General features: G+C 42.0%; 1 protein-coding gene across 2 annotated transcripts in view; it reads right to left on the reverse strand.

Annotated features, from left to right (window-relative positions):
• Aoah (acyloxyacyl hydrolase) overlaps positions 1 to 25,622 on the reverse strand; it is a 214,424-nt gene that overhangs the window by 10,133 nt on the left and 178,669 nt on the right. For both annotated transcript variants that reach the window (XM_027939630.2, XM_027939631.2), the window contains 6 exons: positions 24,042 to 24,078; positions 22,872 to 22,946; positions 15,740 to 15,912; positions 9,189 to 9,247; positions 8,986 to 9,045; positions 7,570 to 7,666 (listed from right to left, as the gene is read on the reverse strand). In XM_027939630.2, the coding sequence (XP_027795431.2) occupies positions 7,570 to 7,666; positions 8,986 to 9,045; positions 9,189 to 9,247; positions 15,740 to 15,912; positions 22,872 to 22,946; positions 24,042 to 24,078 (501 nt within the window). The remainder of the gene's footprint in view (positions 1 to 7,569; positions 7,667 to 8,985; positions 9,046 to 9,188; positions 9,248 to 15,739; positions 15,913 to 22,871; positions 22,947 to 24,041; positions 24,079 to 25,622) is intronic.

Here is a 25,622-nt window from a genome sequence, read left to right on the forward strand (position 1 = left end):
GTGAGGGCAGAAGACACAGCTAAGATTCCTCTGGTTCTTTTCTCTTCATCCCCCAGAAAATGCAGGGCAGAGGTCTGTCCCTCTTTTTCTCCCCCTATTACTCCAGGGAAGGATGGAGATTCTATCCGGGGCTTTGACTGGACAAGGGAAGCTAGACTTTCCCAGGGCTGAATCACTTAGAACTCAATTGCTTCTGCAGTTACTCTGGATACTACAGCTTGCTTTCCTCACTTATTACCCAATCTCTGTCCCCGGAGAGGCTGCAGATAATGTTGCCCTTCTCAGAGTTTAGGAAGAAATTCGTGCCACTGCTTTGGAGTCCTGTACACTGGATCATCAGTCCCTGTTAACTTATTTCCTGGTAGAATGGCCACCACTGAACAGCTTTTGCATGATATGCTTCTGGGTGTTATTGGAGGTTGATAGAAGAAGCAACTCTTGGTAAGCGGGCTTTGCATTTCTTACAAAACTGAGCTAGCTGTCTACTGTGTCACTGTGTCATGAGGTGTCCTCCATATGGAGCCTCAAGGGAGCAATTGCTTCACACTGATAAATGCCCCCCTCTCTCAAGGAATGGTATGCATCTGCTCTTCTGATAGGAAGCTCAGAGCTGTCTTGACACATTTGTTCCACTAGGTCAGCTTGCAGCCCTCAACAATTTCTTTCCTGCTGTGGCCATAGTATCCTGTAAAAAGCAGAGTTTCAGGGAAGTTTATCTGCCTCAGTCTCCAGTTTGCCTGGCCAGAGTTCTGCTGTTTTGGGGTCATCACCTTGAAATCAGACTTTCTGTTTCAGGTTCAATTATGTCTGCTCTGCCATTTCCTCTGTATCTTGCATTTCAAAACTCATGTGTGGATCCCAGATTGCCCTCCCTGGTCATAATGCTGGCTTTGTATGCTCTGTGACCCTGTTCTAGCCCATTCCTGGCTCTGACTGACTCATATGCCATGACATTAACTTATGCTCATTTTAAACTCTTTGTTCTTTCTCTTGCCTGGCAGAAGATAGACCAGTTTCCTCCTCATCTATTGGGTCTTGCTTTTCTAGGTTTTTATTTTTTATTTTTGGTACTGGGGATTGAACCCAGGGGCACTTTACCACTGAGCCACATCCTAGTCCATTTTACTTTGTTGAGACAGGATCTCACTAAGTTGCTTAAGGCCTCGCTAAGTTGCTAGGCTGGCTTTGAACTCACAATCCTCCTGCCTCAGCCTCCCAAATCTCTAGGATTATAGGCAAGTGCCACCATGTCTGGCTCCTGCTTTTTTATTTTCTAACTTTATGTTGATTCTTCATTGGAGCCACCTCCATGCTAAATGTCCAACAGGCTTCCCTTAAAGGAGAGCCAGGCATTTAGAAGGGATTTTGCAAATATGGAGCCAAAGTCAATTCTCTGTAGCCCCATTGATGTCGTTCGTGATCTCATGGTATTTGTCTCCTCCTCTCTCCTTGCAGTCCCACAAAAATCAACAAGGATGGGGACAGGCCCTATCCAGGTCAGATGTCGTCCTCTCCACCCCTCAGACTTCAGAGGTAACATTGCTTCCATGTGCCTGTATTCCTTTCTACTTCCCCCAAGTTGTCAATGAGATCTTTATCCCTTTCTTGCATCCTTCTTTATTTCTGATATTTTTTATTATGCCATATAGATGTTATCAGAAGAATGAATAAAAGAAAATTCCAACATGATGTGGAATGGCCTGAATGTTTGTGTCCTTCCCAAATTCCTATATTGAAATCCTTGCTGTCCACCTCCTCTATGATTAGGAAGTGGCCTTTGGGATGTAATTAGGCCATGAGAGTGGAGCTATCATGAATGGGGACCCTTCCTGCCATGTGAGGATACAAGGAGGAGTTGGCAGCCTGCAACCTAGAAGAGCACTGTCACCAGAGCCCAACCGCATGGCATCTTGATATTGTGCTTTCCACCTCCAGAAGTGTGAGAAATAGAGCTCTGTTGTTTATAAGCCATTCAGTGTATGGCCCTTTATTACAGTGGCCTAAGATAGAGCCCCCTGATGCTGTTCATCAGGGGGCTCTGATGAACAGCTGTGTTAACAAGATCAGCCAGTGGGAACTCAGCCCCATCAAGACCTCAGATAGAACCAGCTGAAGAATTGCAAAGCACTAGATGGAGAAGACCCAGGCAGAGGCATCTTGTGTTAAATATATATACAGCCAGTCATGGAGCAGATCAGGTCCACTTAGTGTCCTATGGCCCAGTGGAGTGGGAAGTGTCACATAAGACTTTTTGACTCTCTGTGTTTATAGAGAAGGTTGAGTGACAAGTTCAATTGCAACCTGTCAAAATTCAGAAAAGAATTATAGTGATCAAGAGACTTAGAAACTCCAGAGTGAAAAGCAGATTTGGGCCTGTGAAGGAAACACAGCTTAAGCTCAGGTTGTATTCCATGAGAGGGAGGTTTACTTGGAGCCTGGTATGAAAAAAGGTCAGACTTGCTTATACACGAGTTTTCTCCAGTGTGATTCAGTTTTGGCAATGTGATTAGTTTATTCTAAGCTTTTTTTTTTTTTTTCCATTTTGAGTTTTCCAAATTTGAATTTTGAAGCGTCCCTATTTGAATTTTATGTGTTTTACTAACTGCCAAACTAAAAACTATGGTCCTCAGAGAAAGGGAGAGGTGTTGATAGATATCTCTAAGGAACAGCATAATTCAACCATTAGTGATGATTTTCAAAATGAGAAGAGATGGTCAATACCTTCTGCTTCCTATGCAAGCTTGAGCAATCCCATAATTGTGGAAGTAATGAAAGAAAAACTCAGGAATAAAAGCATAAAGAGAAGGGAAAGGATATTTACTTGCTAAGTTTTGCCAGGGAGCAGATGTATGTATACCTTAGGTGGGGTCAGTGGGAGAGGGCTGCTTTTTAGTATCACCAAACTTGAATATCAATGATAGCCCATTCTTCCTTACCAGGAATCTTATTCCTGACTCTAAATCTCTCTCCTCTATATCAGTAGCCACTATGAGGGAGTCTAGTCTTCAGAAAATCTAACTTGCCATATAAAATAATACAATGAGTATTGAAAGAAAATGCCATGAGGTTACCAAGGCTATAATAAGTCCATTCACAGTGGAAAATATCATTTTCTCTGTGTCTGTGAAGGCAGTATTGGTCACCACATAGGAACAGACGTCAGGACTATAAAATTTAAAGGTAGTCTTAGAAACTCACAGTCACAAGTATAAGGTTTTATTTGTACTTTGAGTATTCCTAGGCAGAATGATACTTTACCAAAAAAAAAAAAAATCTCAGGATGAAATTCTACTTTATCAGGAGAAATGCAATAGCAGACAGTGGTCTTTATTTCTTTTCAGATTGATTTCAGAGCAGGAGGGCCATTCAATCAAGAATAACATAGTAAGTTGGTCAGTTTCCTTCCTATCTAGAACCATCATTCAAAATAGGTAAATGAATTGCTAATCATTCTTCAGAAGATATGAATTAAAATGGAAAGATCATGGACCATCTGTTGGGATTTGGTGCATGATATGTCTTTATCTGTAAAGTCAGAGGAAGTCTGCTAATGACCAGCTTTTCAAAGATGTGATGGAGACGGTGGAGGAAGGCTCACAAGGCACTTGGGGGCTCTGATGAACAGCAACACGAGCAGGCATTTTAAGGAACTGGTTAGCACACGGAGTCACTGGCTGGTTTTACAGAAGTATCCAGGAGAGTGGGAAACCAAAGACAAGATTTACTCGGATTGAGTTGTCTTGGAAGCTGAGGGCAGCTGGAGGTATATTTAAAGTGTTGGTGTAAAAATGGCCCTATCAGCCAGCTGGCATTTCCTTTCCCTTTCTGGAGAGGTGCGATACAAAGAAAAAGGACATCACCTGTTCAAGTTGGCATTTCCTGAAGGCAGAAAAAGTTGCTTCCTATGCTTAGTTCACAACCCGTTAGAAAAGGAGTCAGAAAAAGATAAAAAAGAATCTTTGGAGATGAGCAATCATCTTTTCAGTGCTGGACCGAGGCTGTCAGAGTGAAGAACAAATAGGTCTTATGCCTACCCTCAAGTGACAGGGGTCCTCAACAGCAATTCGCTCGGTCACCAGGATGTGAAATTGGGAATTTCGGTGTCATGAGAAATGAGTATATTTGTGATGCAATAGTCAGCTCAAATATAGTACTGAAATGAGAAGAGGGGTTTTCATGGGACTATTAAGACTGCATATTTAATAAGTGACTTTACCGAGTTTTTAATTCTGATAGAGAGTGCAATGATAAAAAGTCACATTTCTACCATATCTTCCTCAAAGTGACTCAATGAATTCTCAGCATGAATGGTGATGGGAAGTAGGCTGGATATTGAAAGAGAATAAACATGTATCACCTGGGAGAATTCAGGAGCTGCTTTATAAATGCCGATGATGGAGGCAGTGGGAGATGCCGGCTAACAGCCACTGAGTCCTTAGACTTGACAAGCTTTGGTCTCACTTCATCCTCACATAAACCCTATGGTTTAGTTACTGCTACTTTACATAAAAAGAAACAAAATTTGAGTGGTTGTTTAGTTTGCTTGAGGGTACAGATCTTCTCTGCCTGAACTGGGGTAAGAACACAGATGTAAATTCTGGGCCTTTTCTATAACAGCACATTACACCCACATGAGGTGGATTTCCAGGTTAATAATGTGCTGTTCATACTGAAAAGTTACCCACAGAAATGGATCGGAGTGGATGATCCCCGCACTTGAAATGCTAGCATATCAAGTTCCAAATGCCCTTACTTGGGCTTAAGTCAAGTCATTACCTCAGTTCCTGAAAACTAGATAAAAATTCTAGCTTTTTCAGAGGTAGACATGTGGGCTGCTGTACCAGAAGTTTATGTAGGCAAGTCTAGAGCACTGTGTGTCCACTCTCCTATTCATTCTGTCCATGTATCCTCCCCAGTGGGGTATCTACTAACTTCACATAGAGAAGATGAAGAAGGTCCTGTACCAGAACCGAATCTTCAGTTATTTTTTTTAACAAATGGCAGGAGATTGCAAAATAAGAAATTCCTTGAACTGTGGATGGGAATTTTTAAGCACGGAGAAATACCTGGGAAATTGCAATCATGTTGATGAAGAATATTCAGTTCAGTTTAACTGAGATATCTATTTTTGTTCTGCATTTATTGTTGCCATGAAGACAGGAAAGAGCTGGCAAGGCTTTGTTTCCAAGCTTTCTAGTTCACCACTGGAATGCTGTGTCACAGATAAAGCTCTTTCTTCCCTCTATATTCTCTTGGAGATAATTCTGTTTGGTTGACAATGATATTCCAAGCATCTACACAGCTCTTGGCACAGAGAAGACACAGTTAAAAAAAAATCTGATGATTGAATGACCAAGCTCTTAATCTTGGGGTAAGATATAGATGACCTGAAGATTGTGATTAGGAAGATCTGGAGTGAAGCCTGCCTTCACAATTGGCTCCCAGGTGGCATTCATTTTGCTCTTCCCAAACCACACATGGAGTGGTAAAGGCATGACTATGGTTATGGGAACAGGTTATGTAGCAAGCATAGCATTTATGAGCATGACACATTTCATATAATTATCACAAAGATTGTTAGGTAGATACGGCATCCCCACTTCCAGGTCTAGAAAGGGGCAGTTAGAGTTGTTCAGAGAATTGCCTACCATCTCAGAGATAATAAATGACAGGGCCAGCGATCACCCTGGAAAATATAAAAGTCCCATTTGAATGTTAGACAATATTATATTTTTAATAACTTTATCTATATTCAAGGTTGGTGATGATCAAAGATCACTTGGTGGTGCATTTGTTTACACCAGGAATTCATTAACCAGTCTTTAACTCTGCATTTTAATGAGAGGTTATTTATCAAAATGTCTCTCCCCATGAGAGAAATGTGTATTATGCAGGCAGGAAATCTAGTTAAGGGAGATCAGTCTTGTTGAAAAGATGTTCAGAGTTGAAGTACTAGGGTCTGCAATGCACAATGTGTCAACTAATGTAATATTTGATAATTCATGATGGCCATCTGCTCTATCCCAGATGCTTGGGCTGGAGGGGCTGGTGGTGGGGGATAGAGACGATAAACTCTGGATCAGAAATCTTCCATCCTTTGCATACACTGTAAAGCTTTTCATTAGCATCACCTCAGCTGGCAGTCAATCAACAGGGGGCTTTCTCTTGTATAAAAATTGCTTAGCAATAAAAATGAATCTGGAAGGATTACAATCAATAAATAATACTTTTTTCAGAGTCAAGATGTAAAGGATAAATCCATAGCTCTAATAATCATGCCTGTTTTTGTGGGGCCTCTCACTAGTGGACAGAACACTCAAAAAGAAACATGATATTCTTTCTAGAAAGTTGGGATGTAGGTTGTTTATTTCCCCCCACACAAACTCTTTGGTTCCTCCCTTACTGATTCTGATTAGGTTGAGGTTGAGGTTCATCCTGACTGGGGCCTGGGAATCTGCACTGCAACTGAGTCCCTAAGTAATCTTGTGTCCCACTGTGAGAGGTATTGTCTTACCCCTCACTTCTGGTACACCCATCATTAGCCTGTAGGTAAGAAGGACATTGCTGAATTGGTAAGAACAGGTTAGGTGATTCCATTAGTTCCAAGGCTCCCAGTCCAAAGCTCTCTCCAAGGATCGGTTCTATTCCTTTCAGAATTCTGAAGTGATGGCAAAAGTCAGATGGCAGTCATCAAAGATACAAACAATAATTCATACTGCAGAGGATGTGGAGGAAAAAGAATTCTTTTACACTGTTGGTGGGACTGTAAATAGTACAACCACCACTGAAATCAGTACCGAGGTTCCTCAAAAGACTAGAAATGGAACCAACATATGACCCAGCTATATCACTCCTTGGTATTTACCCTAAAGAATTGAAGTCAGCCTACTATAGCGATACATGCATACCCATGTTTACAGCAGCACAATTCACAATAGCCAAACTATGGAACCAGTTCATCAGTGAATGAAAGGATAAAGAAAATGTGTCATATATACACAATGGAGTTTTAAACCTACCATAAAGAAAAATGAAATTATGTCATTTGCAGAAAAATGGATAGAACTTGAGACTATTATGTTAGGCAAAATAAGGCAAGCTTAGAAGGCCATTTTCTCTCATGTGTGGAAGCTAGAAAGAAAAAAGGAAAAGAAAAGTGGAGGGGGGACGGTACCTCATGAAAATCAAAGAGGAATCAGTTAAAAAAAAGGGACAAATAGGGGAAGTGCTGAGAAGTGCTATTGGCCAGATTATATTGTTATATTGTGTGCATGTATGAAGACATAATAACACATCCCACCATTACGCACAGCTATAATGCACCAATAAAAAATGTGGTAAGAGGAATAAAAAAGAAAAAAAAAATAAAGTGATGAAGGAATGCTGAGCCCCAGCCCATTCAGAAAGAGTCTCATGCATTATCCTTTTACAATATGGAGAGCTACTAGTGAAAGAATGGGCGGAAGTAACCCTGCCCAAACTGCTGCTTTATTAACTCAGTGCCCTGGAAAGCTCTCCACTGCAGCTGCTGTGTTTGTTTTCTGTCAATACCAAAACCAAGCAACTTACTTTCTTGGAAGGCAAAATCCATGTAGAAAAGATTGAAGTTCGTAAATTTCTCACTGGTCGCAATTTTTTTCAGTGTATTGGAGAGTTGTTCGGCTCTCTGAATAGGAGGGAAATAGGGAGAAGTCCATGACACCTAGACTTTGACTTTCATGAGATAATTCAGGCAGAAAAAAGAAATCGATCTTCCCCTCCCCATTCCACCTTCCTTTCTCCAAGCCACCAGCAAAGAACAGCTCTGCACATTAAATTCTATTCATGTGCAAATGACCAGTGAGCATATGAAAAATGTTAGCATTCATTAGGAATCAAATCAGTGCAAATTAAAGCAATAAGATAACACTTTTCCCCCATGGGACTGGCATAGATGGGATGAAAACCTTGAGAACATAAATGTCCAGGGCTAGATGGATGAGAATACTAATTAGTTTCATCATTCTAGAAGCGATTTGATGATATGGGTCACATCCATAAATGTGGGCATGGCCTTTGACACAATAAATTTTATAGGAATTTATCTTAAGGAAGTAGAGATGTCCTCACAACATACATCTTTATATGTATAATTGTTCATTGCAATGCTATTTATCATAGTAAAAACTGGAAACAACCCATATGTCAAACACCAAGGGATGCAATAAATCATGGTATATTCATAGGCTGTCTATTTTTAAATGGTTGTGTTATTATGATGTGAAGAAACAATATATAAAAATTGGAAAGCAGAAAAGAACATGTGTATTCTCATACTGTGTAGGCAAAACCCCAAATCTCTATTTATGGAAGTGATAATGAAAGACATATACACATAGTAACTTTGGGTGGTAAAATTTGGGGTGATTTTTGTTATTGTGTATTTTCTTTGTGTATTTTTATGTTATTTGTATTTTAAAAAATTGAAATATTTTTATTTTTAAAAAAAGATTCAATAAATAGTTCACCATCCACGAAAGTAGTTCAAACCATTTTACTTGAACAATGGGTTCCCTCAGAGACATCAGGAGGCTCCTCGTTGACCTCAAGAGAACTCCAGGGATACAGAGGCCTAACCTTGCTCAGCTTTCCACTTCTATGACTATATATGGGGCATGCTGTGTGTGTGTGTGTGTGTGTGTGTGTGTGTGTGTGTGTGTGTGTATGCACATGTGCATAGGGGAATGATACTGAGAGACACAGTGAGAGATCCAGACCCAGAGAGAGGCAGAGAGAGATAGGCCACCCCTGTCTCTTGGTGCCTCCAGCCCTCTGGCAATTTGCTTTTATTATTCATCATTGGCTTTTCATAATATTTCATATTAACACTTCTCACACTCTTGATGACCATCATGCTTCCAGATCCACCCCTAGTGAAAACTGCAGCAAACAAGAGGGACAGAATGATCCAAGATGGTCCCAAAAGACTGTGCCAGTCTTACCTACCTCTGAAGTGAGAGTCCGGAGCGTCTTGTTGGAAGTCAACCAGCCACTGCAGGGGCTGACCTGAGAGCAGCAAAACACCACTTTGATTAAAGGGGAGCAGCAGTGGGTAACAGGTGTGTGTGTGTATGTGTGTGTGTGTGTGTGTGCGTGTGTGTGTGTGAGAATGTGTGATGTGGCCTTGCAGCAAGTGTCAGTGAGCTCACCTGGAGGCAGCCCAGGAAGGAGTAGAGCTGTGCGTAAGTCACGTCTTTATTTAGCTGGCCTGGAAAACAGAGAGGTTGGACATGTTGTGTGTACTCACACATAGCAACACTTAGAGACATTCATAGGTGCCTCGACGTCCCTTGTAGAGGGTGGCACTGCCAATGGGACTTTCCCTGACTTGTCATTTATCACTGCCTCTAAAGTTCAAAGCCAGCCTCAGAAACTTGGCAAGGCCCTAATGTAACTCAGTGAGAACTTGCCTCTAAATAAAATATAAGAAAGGACTGGCAATGTGGCTCAGTGGTAAAGTGCTTCTGAGTTCAATGCCTGGTACCAAAAAAGAAAAAAAAAAACTTTCTGTGCTTTACTTCTTTCTGAGCCCCTAGAGATTCCAGGTTGGGGGAAGGAATTCTGAGGAGTTTACTCCTCATGGAGAGCTCTTGGTCTCAGCAGGGACAGGGCTGGAGGGCTGGTCTTATCTAGACTCCAGAAGCACTCTGAAGAGCAGAAGGTTTCTCCTGGCAATAGTATGAAAGGCCAAGTTCCTGTAGGGCACAGGGAGCATTCCAGGTGGTAGCTGACTAACTCCTCCTTTCCAACTTCACGAAACACTCAGGTCTGATCCAAGTGTCCCAAGCTAAAGACCTGGCAGAAAATTTTTTTTCTTTGTAAGTAGCACTCTGGTTTATCAGCACATTTTACACATACTTAGGCAATAGAATGTTTAAATCTACAGCAACATAGAGGACACACTACTATCCAAAAGAGAAACAAACAAAACAGGGATGTCTGGCAGAACATTCTGAGTATCTGAAGCTCTGACCATGGAGAGCCCTGAAGATGAACTGAAGGCCTTCCAATGTGGGTGGGATGGGGGAGGCCAGCACACATTGTCCCCTTCATGGCCCTGAATTGAGGTTTTCCCGGTGGGTATCTTATTGGAGCTCTAATTAGTACATATACTCTATGCTTATCTGTGGGTGCAGGCTAAAGGGGTATATAAGAATGAAGGGAAAGTGCCATATGGGGCCCATCCAGAACTTTTCAGAACATCAGCCATAGATCCAGAATCTTGGGGGGGGGTTATTTCTATTCCAATACTCCCCTCTCTCCCTCCTTCCAGCTTACCCATCCCCATAGGCAATCAACTTTCATGCTGTGGCAGACACATAAAATTTTCTACACTCCTCCCCAGTTCTCTGGGGTGAATGACGGATGCTGTATCCATTAACACTTCTCACACTCTTGAAAAAAATCAAAGGAGATAATAGGCCCTATCTCTGAGTGAAGAGAAAGATTGAAGGTGATGGAACACAGCCTTATTTTTCACTTATACCTTGGATCAGTTAGACTGAAAGATAAATTCCACTTGCTTGTCATAGAGGAAAAATATATTCTCTGTGTGGGTGAGTGAATCTCAGGACCAGAAAGCCATAGACTTATGACTGCTATTAAAGTCACAGTGACCCGCCAGCTCTCTCTTCAGCACAGAGCTCTGCATCTTCACATTTAAATGACTCCCAAGCCACTAGCTTTATCACATTGGCCCAACATGGAGCCTGGAGCTCCTATCTTTCCCCAAGTCCCTGCTTCCACCCACTGAGGCTTCTTTGCCCTCTCCTTTCCTTGCCCCTTTTGGATTTTTGCAACTTGTCCCTTCCTCTGTATCCTGGCCTGTCTCAGCCCAGGGCAGCCTCCCTGAAGTGACTGAGGCCTGCAGCTTCCACTCCCCGCCCTGGCCCTCTGCACATCTCAATGACTTTTCCCCTGGGGTGACTGCCTCTGAGCAGCAGCCTTGTTTCTGACTGGCCTTTGCTTGGGTACCTTCTGCCATCTTGGGACTGGGGCCTCCTGATGAACCGTAAGTGGCTTTGCTAAGGCTCTGACACCTTGCTGGGTCCTGATGTATTCCTGGCTGTAAGGGATGGCCTGCGTCTCTTTGCTCAGTGGCTGAGGTGTCTCCATACTTAAAGGAGGTGGCATCTCATGCCTAACCACAAGTAATGATCCTGGATCCTCCCTACCTGCTCCGTTAAGTGTGATAGCTTTGACATCCAGAGGGACTGGAGTTTGTCCTGTTCTGAGGACACTGGAGATCAAACCACTGAATGCTCCTTGGGGATTAATCCTGTTCACAGCCCGGTCACAGCCTGGCTCCAACCTATCTTACTCACCTGTCCCTGCTGTCCTACTCCTATATCCCAAGGTCCCAGGTACCTTGGGATGAGACCATGATATATTGTACATGGAAAGAGGTTCTGTCCGTGACTCCCTCATCAGATAGTCAATCCAGTTAAGAAAGTTGATCAAGAATGCTCAGAAATAGGGGCAAGATTAGAGGGACTGTCACACTGTCCAGGAATTATTCGTGTGTGTGCGCGCGCGCGCTTGCAAATGTACATGTGTTAGGGATCAGTGAACTGGCCCAATGGCTGCCATATGTTCTCTTTGAAGATTAAAAGAAGTGTTCTACTCTGGCTGGCTAGAAGGAGCAGTTTGTGTCTCAGTAATTTGTAAGTTCTTGAGGACAGAATCTGATATTCGTTTAATGCTGGGAACATAATTGAAATCTTAGATACTATAAAAGCTTGGTACCAGTGAAGATCAGTCATACCTCCATGAAATACCATCTAAATGTATTAAACTACATTAATTCAGACTGGGAGAAAGCTGGTAATGTAATATAAACTACAAGGAATTTTAAAAGACATTGGTTTCAAGTTGAGGAGTAATGGGGGCAAGATTGACTTGCTGATTTATGGCAGAGGCCCTTTGGGGAAGGCTCACGTGCAGATTTCTTGGTAAACAGCAGACTCTGAATCTCAGTCACACTTGAACCTTCTGAACAACTTCTAGAATGTCGATAGCTTGTACTGCTGACCTTGGCACTGGTGCTTGTCACTGTCGGGATGTATACGCTCTCTCCCCAGCGGAGCTGTCTTTTCTCACTCATTTGAGGTCAAGGACTCCATCTTATGTCATCTTTTTGTCATGTACTTCAGACATATTTCTAGAATGATTATCTTCCTCTTATACCATAGCTGAGAGGACTTAAGACTGGTCAAGCTTGAATTTTCTTAAAAGCTCTATGCAAGCAGAATCCTAATATGTGACTTGTTGTCTGGTAACTCCTCACAAAGACAATGAGGAGTTCTCCCCAGGAATTTCAATTATTGGTGGAGATAGTGGGGTTGTCCCAGCTCTTGGCAGCTAGTCATTAACTGGCAGTGACCCCAAACATGGCTGGAAAGGAGAGAAACTAGGAGGGGTCCATCACTCCCTCCTTCCTGTCAGGAGGAAGATGGGAACCCACTCTTGATCTGAGCCTCCATCCCATGCTACTCAATGCTGTGGCATTTAACCTTTGCAGAATGCTCAGTCTGTGTTCTGCCTGACCTGTCCAGGGGGAAGGGAGGAAGTAGAGAATGTGTCATTGATCAGGAGTTTTGTCCCTACCCCTCTGCTGTCTAAACTCTCCTAATCCTTAAGAGGTGGTTAAGGTCAAACCCAGAGACCCATCACTATGCTTCTAGGCTCAGATATAGAAATGATTAGAACCCCACCCCCAACCATTGTTTTTTGCTGTGCACAAGTCTTGGCACAGTGCCCCAGGAGTTGGACTCCAGTGTTTGGCTCTTGATTAGGATGCGAACTGCTCAGCTGTGGAGAGTGACCAAAGCTGGAGGCTGGTTCCGCTTTAACCCTGCTTCAAGGCTGGCTCATGTCCAGCGGGAATGGAGATACAGAGGTTTGAGTTTGAAGTGAGAGTAGCAGAAAGGGACAGCTGGGTCACAGTCCTTCCTTCAAGGCTCTCATCTTATGTGAGTTGTGAGCCCTGCCAAAGGAGGACTGGGAAGGCTGCAAGAATCTCACCTACCTCCCCAGTCTTTCTAGGAAGGACCCTGATGCTTCTTCGAGAAATTTATAACTTATTTCCCAAGGCAACCAGGCAGCAGGGATAATTTGGGATGTGAATAATTACTTAAACATATTAAACAAATTGTAGATGATTTCAGCCTTTTCCTTAATTGGATTTTTTTTTTCAAAACTAGGGTTTATATAGAAAACACTTGTTTCACCTTTTCCTTATTCCTCTTTTGTGTGGTGAGATGCCACTCATGACTAGTGGCCAGAAAGAGGCTAAAATTTCTCACTGTTGGTGCTACTGACATTCTTGGTTGTGGGGGGCTGTCTTGTATATTTCAGGATGTTCAGCAACATCCCTGAAGTCTACATCTTAGATGCTACTAGCAATCTTCCCTCAATCCTCCATTGTGACAACAGGTGGGGCTGGGGGGACTGTTTCTGGTCGAGAACTTCTAGTTTAGAGAATCTGCAAAGGTAAATGATGAGTCTCCCAATCATTATTTTTTCTTCCATCACTCCTTTCCAAATTGTAGGGAGTCATTATTATTTACTGTTGTTAGATTATGTAAATCATGGAGTATCTGAAAGAATTTATGGAGGCCGGGGATGGTGGTACAGGACTTTAATCCCAGCAGTTCGGGAGGCTGAGGCAGGAGGATCGTTGAGTTCAAAGCCAGCCTCAGCCAAAGTGAGGTGCTAAGTAACTCAGTGAGACCCTGTTTCTAAATAAAATACAAAATAGGGCTGGGGATGTGGCTCAGTGGTTGAGGGCTCCTGAGTTCAATCTCTGGTCCCCAAATAAATAAATAAACAAACAAATAAATAATTATGGAGGTTATCTGACCAGAAGTTTTTGGAAAGAGAATGGGATTTGAAATCAGAAAACCCAAAGTCAGTTCCCTTCTGATGTGATGAAGTAAATTGGGAACACACTTCCCCTGCCCCTAACTTCCCTTCTCCAAGCATTTCTTAGCATTAATGGAATCTGCTGGAGAGACTGCGATTTTCATATCTGTTGGCTCAGAGATGTTCTTAGCCTGCGTGATTGTCCTTAAGGCCTTCAAGGCAGCTCAAAGTGGGACAAAATTCTCCTGGGTGTGTTCACACTGTTGTTTCTAAGGTGCGAGGTCAAAATTGTGTGAACAGGCAGACTCTGCTTTCCTTAGGGGAAGCGGGAAGGTGTTCTGCTTGGATAATAGCGTGTGTGATGCACTTCAGGATGTCAAAAGGAAAGTGACTTCATCCTCAGTGACAGGGAGTCAGAACGCAGAGAGGTACCATTTTCCCCCAGTGAAGACTCAAGAGCCCTTTGAGAGCTGGCTAAAGGACACCTGCTCTTTTCTCATGGGAGCAGGGGTAGAATTTCCTGGGAGAGGAGGAGAGGAGGTGTGGGTGGCTTAACCAGGAGCTGTGGGAGGACAAGGGAAAATGGAAATAATCCAAAACCATATACGCAAGGGCAAGCTCTTGATGGCCTCAAGTGTGAAATCTCGCTCTCCACCTTGCTCTCTCAGTAAATTACTAAAGAATGTGTTGCAGGTTTCCCCCTCTCAGTTGCTCCTCTGACTCATGAAGAAAGTGCTTAGATCTCCAGCACAATTTAGCTTGGGTTGGTCTTGGAGGCAGGAAGGTTAATATGGGGAAGGACAGCCCCTTTCTCACTATTGCTGGACCCAGGTGCTATCAATTCAGGGCTGAGAGGAGGGAACCCAGCCCTCTCCTTGTAGATGCTCATCAGAGAGGATTGAGGCCACCACTCCCCAGCCCTCTTCCCTGTTTAATTTTCCTCCTTCGGTGCTTATCACTATTTAACATGCTTTTGTAGTCTTTTCCCCTCTGGAATATAAATTTTATGTAGGCAGGAATTTAGAACTATTGTGTTCATTGCTGGTTGCTCAGTACCTAGAACTGTGTCCTGGCACATAAGGGCACAAAATAAAGTTTTTGAAAGGGCATTCTCCCCAGAAATATAGAAAGCAGAGCCCTGAAACACCCAGGTTAGTACACAATGTGCTATGCAACATTTGGTGAGCTACCTAACCTCTCCGAGCCTTAACTGTTCCATCTATAAAATGGAATTCATTAGTGAAAACATCTACTTCACAGGGTTGTTTTAAGGATCAGCATGTCAGCTCTTTCTAATGTGAATGATACCACTTTTATATTGTCTGTACAGTATCTGGAGTGGTAAAGCTACATTAGAAGTTTCTAGGGACTTTAAAGTCTTTCCGAGTCTGCAAGAGAGATGTAGATATAGGGAGTTAGCAGCCCAGAGGTCTGTGTTCTACAGAGTTCTAGAAAACTGGCCACATGAAGGCACCCACTCTGAAGTTGGGAAAAATCCCTCTCTGACTCAGGACTTTCTGTCTCCTGTTTGAACTTCTTCAGTTCATCCTACATTTTGTCTCTGTCAAAAGAGTTTCCTGATTTAAACTGTTATCTTTCAAATTTTCCTAATTCTTCATGAACTGCTTCTGCCCTTTCTGGTTTTGAATCTAACTCTGCCCACCTTTGGATAGTGACTCTCAGATGCTGCACAGGAGGGCTCGCCTCCTTCATCCGTTCCAACTCACATTCTGTACTAGCATTTTAGGCATCTTCCTATAAGGTTTTGATCATATGTACATCGAACCATGTATACATTGACATTGTTGAAGAGTAAAAAGTATTTTCAAATCAATACCGAGAGGATGATATCTGTTGTGCAAATTATCCCAGAGAAATGTGCCATCTGGCAAGCCATATAAAATGACATGGCTGCCATTGGGCAGGTGGGAATTTAGATACTTCAGAGTCTGCATGACATTGGAGTACAACTTCTCAGGAGTGGTCATTTTTGGAACTGGGTCAGTCTGCCTGTTGGTGGAAGAAACAAAAAATGTCTTAGTTGATTTTAAGGAGCAATGCATGCAAATACAAGATAACACACACACCCATAATATGGTTATTTGTTCTATTTTCTATTTTTTGAAAAATGTTTCTGGCTTTCCATCTTTTTGGCACATAATCAAATTGTACCCCCTAACACCTTTGTGGGTGGGTATATCATGTGATCAGTTCTGGCCAATGAGTTGTGAGCAGTTTGGTGGTGTGAGAGCCTCTAAAATGGTCTTTTTCTTTGCCACAGCTATGGGCAATGTTGTAGATAGCTGCCTTACCAATCTGAGTCCTGGAGCAGAGTTCTTTCATAATACCTGATGGACATGTGCAAGGGTAAAATAAATGTTGCTTTATGTTACTAAGATTTTAGGGGATATTTGTTTCTGTAACATAGACTCACCTATCCTGACTTAGACTAGTTAAGACTAGTTAACAAAACCAAAGGGGTCTAGCATGGCTTATGATTTGTTTGACACTTCAAGTTCTGAAACTTGGTCTTGAAAACTTGGCACACATGTATCACAATTAGAAAAACAGAACCTCACTGAGAAATGAAGTTATATTATGTATCTACACTGTATTTTTTTTTTTTTTTTTTTGGTACTAGAGGTTGAACCCAGGAGCACTAAACCACTGAGCCGCATCCACAGCTCTTGTTTATATTTTATTTAGAGAAAGGGCCTTGTTAAATTTCTTAGGGCCTTGCTAAGTTGCTGAGGCTAGCTTTGAATAACAATCTTCCTGCCTCAGTATCCTCAGCTAGGATTATGGGCCTGCACCACCATACCTGGCTTCATGTTATATCTTCTTTTTCATTCTTTTAGTTTCTATACTGAATTTGAACTTTAGTGCTTGTCTTGTTAGATGCTATATCCCTGCAACTCTATTTGCCAATCATTCATTTTATACCACTGTCTGTCTTTGTACAGCAGTGGTGGTGCTGTGCTCTACAGAAGATATTCTAATTTTCAAATTATATTTTTCTCTTCTTATTTCATAAAATTTAGTAAAGTAGGAAAAGAAGGTGCTGGAAGTAGTTATAAGAAGGATAGGCCTAAGATCAAAGCACTTAAGAGAGTGGCAAGACAAAAGTTAGTAGGCAGTGTATGTGACTGCACCGATGACACAAAACAGGTATTTTCAAGGTGGAAATCAGAAGTAAATTACAAATCTATAGCCTCATTTAGACAGTAGGGTTCTCTCTGTGGATGTTGTATGTAATTCCACACAATGTAATGGGTTTCTTGGACTTTCCTAAGGAAAGAAAGAAACTTGTCTGATTTTTACAAAACCTCAGCATGTAGAAATGAATGCTAAATCCATGCTTTTCATTGCTGTAAAAAAAGCTTATATTACTTTTGGAATAAAAATCTCCCCAGCCTGTGTTACAAGCAACTGCAAGGATTTGAAAGTAGGTTGCTTACCTCCTGGGGGCATAAGGCTGGGCAGGGGCTTTGGCTTGATTCATGTATGTATGGAAGCAGTGCTAGAAAGACCTCCGCTTACAAAGGGGATATGGGCTGCCTTGTAGGTTGATTTGGATGGAGAGAACCCAGCCAGAGTAACCAGGTTTTGTATTCACTGTGTAGCTGGAGTGCAAAGGCAAGGCTGAAATGAGAAACGAGTTGGATGTCTATTATACCTGTCTTGTGTCATTGGTGTGGTCACATACACTGCCTACTAACTTTTGCCTTGCCACTCTCTCTCTCTCTCTCTCTCTCTCTCTCTCTCTCTCTCTTTTTGTTCTGCTGACAAAAAAACACTTTGGCACAAAGCAATTATACTGAGCTCTCCAGCCACATAAAGGTAGGATGAGTTAAGATAGAGCAAAATCTCCCAAACTCCCTATTTAATGATTATTTTTTTTTGATTAGAGACACAACCTTGATTATACACAAAGAATCTGAGCTAATTTGTACCACTTATGAAAGGGCACCCTCCAAGTTAAGCAAGCATAATCAAAATTACTAATTGCTAAGTGAAATAAAAATGGAAGCCCTGGTATCGCAAATGGAGCATTCTCCGGATATCTGTGTTCTGCCCTCTAGAGTTGTGTAATTTACTGTGTGCACTGTCAGTTAAATCCTTTGCCATGCATGTCAAATAGCAACCAATTCTTAATTCAGGTCCCCCATGTCATATGCATAAAAAATGCTTCTGGTTTCTGTCTCTGAAAAATTCATAGTGCTTCCAGGTGTGGTGGTGCGTGCCTGTAATCCCAGTGGCTTGGGAGGCTAAGGCAGGAGAATTGCAAGTTCAAAGCCAAGTGTTAAAAAACTCAGTGAGACCCTCAGCAAAAAGCAAGGTGTTAAGCAACTAAATGTGACTCTGTTTCTAAATAAAATGCAAAATAGGGTTGGGGATGTGGCTAGTTGAGTGTCCCTCAGTTCAATCCCTCATACCCCCTAACCCCGCCCCCCCAAAAAAGGGCTGGGGATGTAGCTCAATAGTTAAGTGCCGGTTAAATCCCTGGTACTAAAAAAAAAAAAAAAAAAAAAAAAATACAGTGCCATTTGATTTGTCTACTCTTTTTTTCCTGGAAATTTAGGGTAGGGAAGAGTTAGTATTGGCATTCTGGGGACCAAAGAGTGCTAGTGGTTTGGGAAAAATCTCATAGGTTCCTCACAACTAAAGCTTAACAGGCTTAGCTGAAGAGATCTAATATTTTTTAACCCAGGTATATGTGGTGCCATGTCAGCGCCACCTGGATTTTCCTGCCTACCCCAGTGACTGGGCATTCAACCCACCCCCAACACTGATGAGCTCAACCCAGACACTCAGACAGAAGGGTGAGAGACTGGGAGTGCACAGCAACAGAGGGAAAATGTGAACACCAGTCCAGGAACGCGATAGTTATACTTGGGGCAGTAGTGACACAGAAGTCAATGCCCATTGATATATACTCTGGCACATGTAAGGAACACATGGCCAGACTGGGAACAGCTAAAGAGCCTCTCCCCTTGGGGTGGCTCAGAAGCCTCTTCTTGACCTAATGAATTGTGACTGGTCATGCAAAATAAGCCTGTTTACTAGGGTGCAGGGCTGGCCACAGTCATTTCATTATGCTTGCAGATATGCCCGCCAGATTTCCCCTGGCTGATGCCAGAGAGAGGTTGCCCCCTCTTGAGGAAGAAGGCAGACAGTTTCTGCAGAAAGCCAGCCTCCCCGAGCAGAGCTGATGCCCCGCCACCCGTCATGATCAAGTGTGCAGACCTTACACACAGCGGGTGCACATGCTTTTGCATCATCCAACTAAGAGTTGGGCACTTTCCTTCACACTAGCCAGTTGCAATCACATCACCAGGCTCCCAACTCCCTCAAGGGGGCCTCATAACACAGGCTGGGAATGGGGTGGGAACTCCTTGGCTCATACTCCCCTCCGCTTGGAGATGGATGGAAAATTCCTTAAGAATAGGCATGGCCTGGAGAAGGCTGGTTGGTTGGGAAATTCCTTAATCATTCCCTTTGTCAGCCAGGCCTCTGACTCTGAGAGCATTCCTCTGAGCAGCAGGAGTCCTCTCTATTCCCTTCACTGATGGTCTTCCTACCATTTGAATCCATAGCATGGCTTACCCACTAGCCCAGGCTCCCTGGGGCCTGTGACTTGTCAGTTCCTCTCAATGCAGTGCCTGTTACCTGTAGTGGGTGTAAACTTAAGCACTGGCATTGCAGACAAATAATGGTTGGAGATGGGAGAGCACAGACAACCTGTATGGGTCTCCTGGCTCTCTCCATTGGGTGCAAAATGTACCATTTATGTATTCATACATTGCTGGTGGGACTGCAAATTGGTGCAACCACTCTGGAAAGCAGTATGGATATTCCTCAGAAAACTTGAAATGGAACCACCATTTGACCTGGTTATCTCATTCCTTGGTTTATACCCAAAGGATGTAAAAGCAGCATACTACAGTGACACAGCCACATCAATGTTTATAGCAGCTCAATTCACAATAGCTAAACTATGGAACCAATCTTCAACAGATGAATGGATAAAGAAAACGTGGAACATATACACAACAGAATATTACTTAGCCATAAACAAGAATGAAATTATGGCATTTGCTGGTAAATGGATGGAGCTGGAGAATATAATGCTAAGCAAAATAAGCCAGTCCCAAAGAAACAAAAGTCAAATGTTGGATATGCAGATGCTAATTCACAATAAGTGGGGGGCTAGGGAAGAATAGAGGTACTTTGGATTAGACAGAGGGGAGTGAAGGGTGGGGAGGGAGTATGGGTATAGGAAGAATAGTAGAATGAACTGGACATTATTATCTTATGTGCATATATGATTACACGACCAGGGTAACTCTACATCATGTTCAACCAGAAGAATGAGAAGTTATACTCCATCTTTGTATGATGTATCAAAATGCATTCTAGTATCATGTATAACAAATTTAAAAAAAGAAAAAATATATATCATTTATAATTTCTATGCCCACTGAAGAAAACAGAGCCATGTCAATGGGTGTGACTAGTGTTAGATGCTTGTATAGTTCTGTGTCATTTCCAGGAATTCCAATATTCTTTCCAGAGATGACCTGTTAGGATGTTGGGGAAGGGCTGTCACTGACCTTTGTGATTGGAGGCTGTAAGCCATTTCCATTTCCCCGCCAGTGCCTCCACTATCCAAACATTCTACCGCTGTAGCTCACCCCATTTGCTGTTTCTGGGAAATTTTCTCCTGTATTATTCACATTAAATAGCTTTCCAGGGTAGTGATAGGTGAAGCCCAAGGAAACTTGAGTTAGCAGAGGTAAAATTGAATATCATTACAATGAGAAAGTTAAGTACATTCATATTATCTTCCTTTTGGAATTGCTGACACTAAAAGCTATCCTCCAGTCATGACCTTCATTCACTTAGCTAGTATTTAATGAGAAACTACGTGAGTTTAGAGAGTTGTGAAAGAAGTACATAGCTGCATTGTTTCAGTAAGAACTGGCATCACCGCGAAAGAAAAAGGAATGAAAAAAGTCAAGCAAATATCCTAGAATAAGTTCTAGGACAGAATTATTATGCAACTCCTGGCTGGCTCAGGCTTTATATGAAATCCCTTTGCTCATTTTGGAATATCTGTTCCACCTTGATGTTCTGGCAGATGGGGAGGTATGTTGCCATCTGTCTTTATTTTTCTAACCCCTCCATAGGACATCACAAAGTGGGCACTGCAGGGACATCTCATACTGCCAACTCTGTTTGCTGCTTCTCTGCCCAGATCCCAGGCAGGGGAGAGGCTGGCATAAGTCTCTGGCTGATATCTTCTTGCTCTTTGGCTCTTTGGAAAAAGAGAAAGCAGGATGGGGCTTGGGGGTCCCCTGGGTAAGCAAGATGCTCTGGAAAAGTACAATTTCAGGAATTTTGGCTTTTGGAGTCAGAACCTCTTTCTGCAGGTGCTTTTTACTCAGTATAACCCACTTGCACTCTGTTTCTCCATGGGTGACTTTAGATGGGGGCTGGAGGGACAGGGTTTGTTCTCTTTTTGTGATTGGGTCTCTGGGTTGCTCCTCAGTGCTCTTTCTCTGTAAGCTGATTGAGTTCAGGGACTATGACAACTTTGCCATTGAATTCAGAGCTTGTCCCAGTGCTTGGCATATGGTGGGTACTTAACAAATACTTAAAAAAATGACTAGGTAAAAGGAAGCAAAGAAGTTCACAGTGTATGATCAGAGCACCTGGCTTGGCTTCAGCCTTGCTACTTGATAGCGGTATAAGCAAGTTTCTTAATCCTGTGAATCTCAGTTTCCTTATCTGTGGAAATGTAGGCAATTCTACCTGCCTCTTAGGGCTGCTGTAGGGATGAAATGACATCGAGTGGCATAGCTCTTGGCTCATGGCAGGCCTTAGGAACATTTGCTATATACTGGAAAGCCCCAGGTAACTCACCATACAGGTAAGGACCTTGGATGGCCTGGGGTTCTGGGGAAAAGAGCAAAAAAACTTAGGACAGGAGTGGGGCTGCCCATCATCTCTGAATCATGAAGTGGTTTCTACTGCCCTGAACTCATTTCATTGATTATATCTACACCTCCTTCACCATCAGAGTTCTACAGAGGTATCTGTGAAAGAAAACACACTTTAATATTATTGGACATGGTTTTTAGCACAGGCTTGGGAAACTTGGTGAGTGAAATAGGGCAAGAAAAGGGTGGGCAGTGAACAGGGTGGCCCATTTCCTGCTCTGCCATTAATCAATTTGTGTGACCTCAAGTGCCTCATGGAACCTCTGTTGGTCTAACTAAAACAGTGGATGGATGGCCACTGGGGAGTTGCTCTAGATCCTATCTCACCTTTTATTTATTTATTTTGGGCCAGACGGCATTCACACAGCATATTCTTAGAGGAATATGCATATTTTTATAAACCTCCCCAAATGTTGAGAGGGAAGTAAGTCATTTAACATTTTGAAATCATTACTGATATTAGCATTTTAGCAAAACTACTTTTTTTACTTTTTTTTTTCCTACTCTGGGTCATGGGTTGACCCATATATAGGATTGGCTTGAGTTATATACATCTTCTTTACAAATAGTATAAGTCTATGTTGTCTCTTCCATACAAGAAAGTAATCAGAATACGAGTGAGACAGGGATAACTATGCTTCATTTTATTTAAAAAGTCATCAGTTTTCAATCTGGGATTCTTGGTTAGGAGTATTCTATTTCTTGTGATATAACTCATGATTGGTTCTGACACACCAATTTGTTGTAACCTCAGAATTGTGCATTAATGGATCAGTTACAGTATTTTCAAAAGGGGCTTTCAGCTTCACAGGTTGCTTCTATTGATTTCACAGATCTAGGACTGGCTTCTAAGATAGAGAAATTCATTAATAGCAAGCCACGATAATGGAGTGGAGTTGGCGTTGAATGGGGTTGGAAAGAGGGGACCCAAAAACTTTCGAAAAATTTTCTTTCTCAATAACTCACCCATTGCAGACATCATTTCCAATCATGGCATATATGACAATGGCTGGATGGTCCAACAGTTGGTTCCTAGACAAGCTGAGAAGCCACAGATAGACAGAATCTGGGTGTCAGACACTGAGCTTTGCAACCAGAGACAGGCTGGGCCTGGGGGGAAATCTTTGTGTGATTGTTCTCTCTCTCTCTCTCTCTCTCTCTCTCCCATATTGAAAGGATATGTCCTTCTATGGGCCTTTGTTGCCTTCTGGCGGTTAGATGACTGCCATGGGGTACTTTATTTAGGCTCATGACCTTGATATCATTTATAATGAGAAAATGAGACCAATGAAGACCACCTTGAAAGAAGGGTGCCCTTGAAATGGACTGAAAAATTCAAAAGGTGAAGCTTAATTTGAGGGCTTTCTGGCAGATATTTCTATTTTCTTCAAGGTGCAAAGAAACAAAAAGAGACTCATTGATTCAAATGACTAATATCTGTTGTATGTCTACGATGGGCCGGGTACTATGTCAGACCCAGAAATGCAGTGAATGCTCTCTTGATAAGCTTTCCTCTATTTCTCTTTCATTCTGGTATGGCCAATCACTGTTCCCATTTCCCTTCTTCTCTACAACCTTTAGCCCACTTTGCCATTACAAAAATACCACATTAAAAGGAGTGCATTGGAATCCCAGATATATAGGCACACCACCATCTTCTTAGCATCTTTCACATCCCTTTCTCATTGATAAGCACATGAGTAACCTGGGTGACTTATGTCCAGGCTCAAGGACATCCTAACAGTTGTGGTCCTATAGTCAACTTCAAAAGGGCAAAGCTTCCTAAGACTTCCATTCAGGTCCTCACTTGTGAATTTTAAGCCTAAAATGACACAAAAATATTTTCTTATTCATAAAGCAAGAATATGACATAATTTTTTGTCTTTTTAGTTACTTCTGTTGTACCTAAGTTTTACCTAATTTGTATGCATTTTTATGTTCCTTCTTTGAGAAACCTACATAAATTAATCACTTCCTATGCTCACTGGTCTGAGAAGCGATATACTTGTGTTTGGATAATGACTAATGAGTTATTGATGCTCAGTAGAAATGATTATCAGGTAGCAACAGAAAGTTTTCATTCCTTTTTCAAAATGAGAAACCAAAAGCAATTTCTTAGATCCATTTTCCACTTACCTTTTTATAAATTCCTCCAGGTCATGAGAAGATGCACCTGAGTGATTAAAATTAAGAAAATAATAATTGTTAGTGAGTTCAATTTAACATTATCAAATTGAGTATGAGAGTCTAATTGGGTTGAATTCATGGAAGTAGAAGCATTGTTGTACAATCTACAGTCAACCAGATCATCACACTGTTGGAGGTAACTTGCTTTTGGTGAGTTTCTATAGTGTTTTATCCTGTAGCTCTACTTCAGGGGTTTTCTGTTTATTTTACATTATATTAAGATAGTCAAAAGCCCTTTGGATTCATGGGTCTCAATAAATTTCCTAAACATGATTGAATGAACATTTTAGTTGGTCTGAGAAAAAGGTATATATCTATCATCAAAGAGACAAACTACTCCAACTTAAGTAAGGAGTTGAAGGATCAGAAAAACAGTGAAAAGGATTCTTTGAGAACTATGCATCTCCCTGGAGAGCTCTATTTAAACTCCTCTTAGCTTTTCTGCTCACTCCTGAGGTTCCTTCAGGCTGTTTGGTGAGTGCAAGTTTCAAATTGTAGATCACATATAATGGCATGTGACCATCAATGTATCTCTTACATGAAATAATGCTTAATGAATAGTTATTTTATTCTACATATTGTTAAACACTTAGTTCATTTAAACATCAGAACTATTTTTGAGTTAGGGACCATATTATTCCTATTTTTAAATTTTTAATTTTGTTTGGTACCAGAGATAGAACCCAGGGGCGCTTAACCACTGAGCCACATCCAAAGCTCTTTTTTTGGATTTTATTTAGAGACAGGATCTTACTGATTTGCTGAGGGCCTCGCTAAGTTGCTGAGGCTGGCTTTGAACTTGAAATCCTCCTACCTTATGCTCCAGAGCCGCTGGGATTACAGGTGTGCATCACTGTGCTTGACATTATTCCTATTGTATAGATGAGGAAACTGAGGCTCACTTGTGACTGGCCCATAGTCACACAACACTGATATGGAGAAACACAATTTAAACCAGACCCTTCCATCTGCAATGCAGAATTCTGGTTTCCTGTGGAACACTGCTCCTCATCCAGAAAGAGTGAATATGAATAGGTTTATTGCCTTTTTATCTCTGGGGGGGGCTAGTCTACAATAGCTAGTAGTCCTCAGACAGGTATGCAAATCAGTGGATGAGAGCTGGAGAAAAAACATCCAGTTGCCTCTTTCCATGGGAAGTTTCTCCTATAACTTCCATCCTTGGATGCTTGGGAGGCAGGTGTGGGTGCTTACAGATCCACCTGGAGAAAAGAGCTGTGCACACCCAGGAAGGGCATGCCAACCAATGTTCCCTTGAGCTGTGTAACCATTCAGTGGTACCCTCTTTGTCACACAGAATTAGTTGCAAATTGTATAAGCAATGTTAATGTTCTCTTGGCTGAATCAGGAATGTTAACACACTGGTACCAGGGATTGAACTCAGAACTTCCAATTGGAAATATACCCAAAATATTGGAGGCACTAAGGACATACATTGTTGTATAACAATCGCTGCTATCCAGCTCCAGAACTTTTCCATCATCCCAAAGTGAAACTCTGTAGTCAGCCTTT

Source organism: Marmota flaviventris, chromosome 1, assembly GCF_047511675.1.
Source record: "Marmota flaviventris isolate mMarFla1 chromosome 1, mMarFla1.hap1, whole genome shotgun sequence".
NCBI lineage: Eukaryota > Metazoa > Chordata > Mammalia > Rodentia > Sciuridae > Marmota > Marmota flaviventris.